Source organism: Octopus bimaculoides, chromosome 11, assembly GCF_001194135.2.
Source record: "Octopus bimaculoides isolate UCB-OBI-ISO-001 chromosome 11, ASM119413v2, whole genome shotgun sequence".
NCBI lineage: Eukaryota > Metazoa > Mollusca > Cephalopoda > Octopoda > Octopodidae > Octopus > Octopus bimaculoides.
Window position 1 is genome coordinate 74,437,631 of NC_068991.1, and position 6,420 is coordinate 74,444,050.

The following is a 6,420-nucleotide window of genomic DNA, read 5'->3' on the forward strand; positions in this document are numbered from 1 at the left end:
ATTTTTCATATTTTGTTATATTTTGGGTAAAGACTGAACGAGTACGATCGTGAATACAAAACAACAGAAATGGGGTTCCTGCGAGGGGTTCCAGGAGTAATGTTACTCGACAGAGTACATGACTCGGAGTTGAAGGAGTGTTTCTAAGTCGAGAGGTTTCTTTGCATTAAGAGGTTCAATAGACATATGGTTAGAACAGTGGTTTCCAAAGTGGGCGATACCACCACACCCCTGGGGGCGGTGGAAAGTTCCAAGGAGGCGCTGAAGAAAAGCGGGGCCATAACGAGGTAGCCAAAAGAGGGCGATTGATGTAAAAACAACAAAATAGTGGGTTAAGTAGGTTACGTTTTATTTGTGAAATACAGTTGCTTTGAATTTGCATCAGAAAATGATCTATGTTTGTGGTGGTAAGTTAGGTGTGCGATGCTAGAAATGTGGCCTGGGCAGCAGGAAAAAATTTGGGAACCACTGGGTTAGAATGTCACAGAAAAGGCTCACAAGAAAGATTCTTTGATCCAAGACACCCAGTAGGAGACCTTGGGGTCGACCAAAAACGAAACGGTTAAATAATATCCATATTTTCAGTTGGTTACGCTTGAGAATCTAGCAAGAAATTATAATGGCAGTTGCTTCTGATAGGACCCCTATGGAAAAGGTGGCTGAGTATTTTAGCCCCACTATCTTCCCAGGAATAGTAAGAGGCGAAAATGGATGGATAGATGTTATATTTTGGTAAGATTTATATTATTAAAGGAAAAGCTTTCATCTACTTTTATTACTTTCCTTCTAATTGTTTTTCTCGCATCTCAGTTGCTGTTTGTCGATAATTGTTTCTCTCACTCCTCCCACACCCAAGACTTCCTCTCATCTCTGTAGCTTTTCTATGGATATAGATTTTTTTTATATATTTTTTTCGGCTGATCTTTTGTGTTGTATTACATCCATAGAAAAATCCCATGACTGACCATGAAATTGCACCTACAAAGTTACCTTCCGAGGCCCAAGTCCGGGCAAGGTTGCGCCTGGAAATCCAGCAGTTGCCCATGCATACCAACTTTCTCTTTCTATGCCACTGATGTTATCCAAGGGAAAGGCAAAGTTTGGCACCGGTGACGTCGCAACTCATTTCTACACCTGTATGAACTGGAGTAACGTGAAATAAAATGACTTACTCAAGAACACAACCTACAGCCCGGTCCGGGAATCGAACTTACTACGTCATGGTTGTGACCCCGACACTCTAACCACTGGGCCATTAGTATAGAAAAAACTGATACTACTCGAAAAAATTTATAGGCTACAGAGATAACGGGACAAGAACTTTCAAACATAAAAGGGATTATCTATCTATCTATTCGCCCTTTTAAAGCCTAGCCAGGCTCATGGACCCGGTTCCTGGTTTCAATGGCGTATGTGTTCCTCCCAGCTGGACGGGACGCCAGTCCATCGCAGCATTACTCATGCAACAGGAAGAAAGAGTGAGAAAAAGTTGGGGCGAAAGAGTACATCAGGGGTCGCCGCCACCTCCTGCCGGAGCCTCGTGGAGCTTTAGGTGTTTGCGCTCAATAAACACACACAACGCCCGGTCTGGGAATTGAAACCGCGATCCTCCGACCGCGAGTCCGCTGTCCTAACCACTGGGCCATTGCACCTCCAGAAAAGAGATTATAGACATACAGAAGCCGGTGAATGTGTTTATACATTTAATAATGGGGTTCTTCCAAAATATGATAATATTGCTTTCAACACACAGTTTTGGATCAAAATTCCTGCAGAATAAATTCAAAAATAGAAACAAGAAAACAGCAGACAAAGTATTTCAACAAAATATGGCAGCAAAAATGAATGATTGCATATGTTGTCTTTTGTTTCATTTTGCTTCTTTCAGTCATTGGACCGTGGCCATGCTACAGCATCGCCTTGAAGAGCTTTCGTCGAACGAACCGCCCTAAGCATGGTACGAATTCTGTGGAATCCTTACACCGAACCGGTAGATTACGGGGACGTAAACAAACCAACACCTTCAAGCGGTGTTGTAGGGGACAAGCACAAACACAAAGATACACACACACACACACAACTGGCTTTTACAGTCTGTCTACCAGATTCACTCATCGGCCTTTGGTCGGCCCGGGGCTATAGTTGAAGACTATACATACATATACGAGTCGTATTGTACGATAATAGAAATTATATTTCCCACGTCTGCAACACTTTATCAGTATCTTCTTGTACGTGTGGTTTTCATATCCACCACTGAAAGTATTTAATTCTTGATCTGTAAAGAGATATTTGAAGAATTAGGTGAAATAAAATTGAGAAAAATCCGAGAAATTGACCTTTATAAAAAGCGTCACCAGGAGTGTCTCTACTTCTCGCAGTATACGGAGAGGATTTTTTCAAAGCCGTGGGTAAACCCGCTTTCCGCAGTTACGGGTAATAAACATTTTGAGAGGATTTCCGCATTCAAAGAGTTAAAAAAAAAAACGTTCTAAGTAATGATGTTTAAATTGCTTACCTCCGATACAAAAGATTGATGTTTTCCTTCATCGTAAGCATATCCGTTTATACATGTTAATGTGCGGTTCGAACTCTTACTGCTCCGACTGATTATTCTTATATGACATTTTCCGTACACTACGTCGTGAGTGTCATTGCTTTCGTAGCCATAGTCGTATAACTGAGATATGTTCAAATTAGCACATCTGGAAGTGGGAATTGAACCTGAAACAATAACAAAGCATTTTAATAGTATTTTACGCATTTATTCTTTTACTGAATTCAGTGATTGAATCACGGACATGCTGGAGCACCACTTTTGACGGTTTCAGTTGATCATATCGATCTCAAGAATTTATTTAGTCTTATACTGTAATAGCTAAGGTTTACCTTCTTGGTGTAAAGGAACACAAATCAATACACGGATTTACATTAGTGTACAAAAGCGTACATACATACACACACTCATACATAATACATACATACATACATACATACATACATACATACACACGCGCGCACACATACACACATACACTCACACACACATATGATTATATATACTCCGTATCTGCCAGCATTCTCGCATAAGACGCACCCTATTTTATAAATATATTTTGTGGATAAAATAAATTTTGTTATACTCTTACTGAAAGATATTTTTAAAGTGGTTTTGTGGGACAGAAATATATGCTTCTATGCATGTAAATATATTACCGTGACATTATAATGGAATAATGCATGAAACCATAAATTTACCAGAGCTAAACTACGATATGGTAGTTCTGCATTTCACTTTATCCTCTTTCAGATCATATTCGATGTAAACTTCGTATTTCTAGCTGTGATCCTTTGTGCTACAGCGATCGAACACCAGGATGACTCACCACCGCTATGATTTTGTTGTCATCTACTCGTAACCGTTCATCTTTCTAGATGACTCATTTAGATAATTAAGAATTGGTTTTTAAAGACAGCAGAGCCATTTAATAATGTAAGACATATATTAGGCGTGAGTTGTTTGCTAATGAAGGTTATATAATTAGATAATGTGACCTCCACAAATAACTGCATTAGATACAGAATAATTTTTGATACTCTGAAAATAGGAAAAGCGCGTCTTATACACCAAGATATAGTAGTCTGATCAATAAGTATCCGGACTGTTGCCATAGTAACAAAGCTAAAGCATGCAGAGTGAAGCCGCTTGGCACAGATTGACTATGAACTCTGCTCTGCATGCACACTAATTTTTAATTTTCTAGCTCACTTCTGCTGCTTACAGCATTCCCCTGACAAATCAACTAAAACCTCTAGAAAAGTGGAAAACAGTAGGGCCACCAGACCTTTTTCATAGTTACTGGCTGAAAAGGTTTCAGAAATCACGGAATGTCAATGGTTCAATAAAATGAGAAGACATAGAGAACGACTGCGGTTAATATAAGGATAAATCGGCCTAATAATGAAAGAATGATGTTCAAGCACAAAGTCCAAGAAACACAGTGCTTAAAGATTTTTTATAAGTGGTGTCAGTAAATATTCCGCCTGTACATAGAACAACATAGAATGGGTCCGCAGAAAGCAAAGTTGCCCTGTTGAAAATCCAGCCTGAGAATATGTTGTATAGGCTAGTAAGAGTATACTGGACACACCGGCTAACAAGAATACATCTTTTTACAACTTCTCTATAATGTGTAAGGTTCAAATTCATTTCAGGCTTTCAAATAGACTAAGACGTAGTTTGAACCACTGATTGAGAAGCTACGGCAGAAGTAACTCGTCCTAGCTCCGAATACGCCTTTGCCTTTCATCCTTTCGGGGTCGATAAATTGAGTACAAATTGAGCACTGGGGCCGATCTAATTGACTGGCCCCCCCTCCCCCAAAATTTAGGGCCTTCTGCCCAAAGTAGAAAAGAATATTAACTGAAATTTAAGTTTTATGCGTTTATCATAAAACGCTGCATCTCGAGTTCAAATCCAACCATGGCCTACACTGCATCTTGCAAGCATCGGACTCACGTTTCTCGTTTGAGGATACTTTCCTCCTGTCACTCCCAGAGGCCCTGTAAAAGAGTCACGTGACATGGACATTGCCTTTCTTCCAGACCAAAAGATTCCTAATTCTTTCTAATTTTTGTACAAGGCTAACAATTTTGAGGGGAGAGCGAAAGACGATTACAAGCCTAGTCCTGGAGTCGTACTTTATTTTATCGACCTTTAAAGGATAAGAGGTAAAGTCAACCTTGGATGAATTTCAACCCAGAATATGAAGAATAGGAAGAAATGCCATTAAGTATATTGTCCGACTTGTTACCGATTCTGCCAGCACTTCACCTTCCACAAAAAATATAATAAAACTCCACTGAGTGGATACAAAATCATGGCCTTTCCGCCAATGTTAGATTGGCCTCAGCATCCCTTCCACAAAACCAGTCCTGAAGGCCCTGTAAAAGGGGACATGAGTAAAAGGAAAGACTAATGACCCCTGTAGAAGGCATTACTCACGCCTGACTAGATGATAACAAGAAAAGGCCTCTTTCAGCGGATACAAGACCATGGCCCTTCCACCAAAACGGTGGGGTATATCTAAAATCTACAAAAGAAAAGATAAATATTTTTTAACACCTACCGATAAATACAATCTTCAGCAATGCAATAGCAAAAGGAATCATGGAAACGTCTGTGACCAGATATTGGGTGACCTGGAAGAAACCTTTTGGTTTCAAACTGACCAGTAGAGAATCGACGTCGATCATTTTGTCCGCTGTTTAACTGTAACACTAATTATTACTTCTTTGGAAATGTTGATAATGTCAACGAAGATGACAAAGACGACGAGGACGACGGTGATGACGATGATACTGATCTGGTGATGACAATGCCGTGGATGAAGTCGATACTGCTGCAAATATAATCGTCGTTGAACTTTGTGTTAGCTTCAATGCGTTTGTATTTTTCGACGTGTATCACAGCTACACTCCACCATTCTGGTTCTGATAGTTTATGATTCCTCTCTCTATAAGTTATATTGTTATCATTGTAATGTAGTTGTAATGTACCAATCGGCTACGTTTGAGGGGGTGGCTAAAATTAAGTCAGAAACAGATAGAGCATGGTAGAGGATTGGTCGCACTACAACACTACATAGAAAAAGACCCTTTCTACGGTCCATAGCGCAATCCCACACGCAAATACATACCTAAAGATACAAACGCATTCACCCCAACCATTCACCATTGAAGCCAAAAGTGTACAAGACGGTAACTAAAGAAAGGAATAATGTGCGTGTGTGTGCGTGTGTTTGTGTTTGTGTGTGCGTGCGTGTACATAGACATGTGCCTACCTACCTACCTACCTACCTACCTACATACATACATACATACATATATACACACACATACATAAATACATACGTGCATACATATTCACACACACACACACACACACACACATACACACACACACGAGCTGTGCGGACTATACCGAACTGGCTTGGTGCCTCAATTTAAATACATAATTCAACTGAATCTTAATTATGTGTGTGTGTGTATCTATCTATCTATCTATCTATCTATCTATATTCTCTTACTCTTTTGCTCTTTTACTTGTTTCAGTCTTTTGACTGTGGCCATGCTGGAGCACCGCCTTTAGTCGAGCAAATCGACCCCAGGACTTATTCTTTGGAAGCCTAGTACTTATTCTATCGGTCTCTTTTGCTGAACCGCTAAGTTACGGGGACATAAACACACCAGCATCTGTTGTCAAGCGATGTTGGGGGGACAAACACAGACATACAAACACATACACACATACATATATATATATATACATATGTACGACAGGCTTCTTTCAGTCTCCGTCTACCAAATCCACTCACAAGGCTTTGGTCGGCCCGAGGCTATAGTAGAAGACACTTGCCC

General features: G+C 40.1%; 1 protein-coding gene across 1 annotated transcript in view; it reads right to left on the reverse strand.

Moving 5' to 3' along the window:
- Positions 1 to 6,420, reverse strand: part of LOC106867570 (solute carrier family 22 member 6) — a 68,537-nt gene that overhangs the window by 61,242 nt on the left and 875 nt on the right. Inside the window, exons 2-3 of the mRNA XM_052972011.1 lie at positions 5,130 to 5,584; positions 2,519 to 2,724 (exon numbers count right to left, since the gene is read on the reverse strand). Coding sequence (XP_052827971.1) covers positions 2,519 to 2,724; positions 5,130 to 5,256 — 333 coding nt within the window. The 5' untranslated portion in view covers positions 5,257 to 5,584. The remainder of the gene's footprint in view (positions 1 to 2,518; positions 2,725 to 5,129; positions 5,585 to 6,420) is intronic.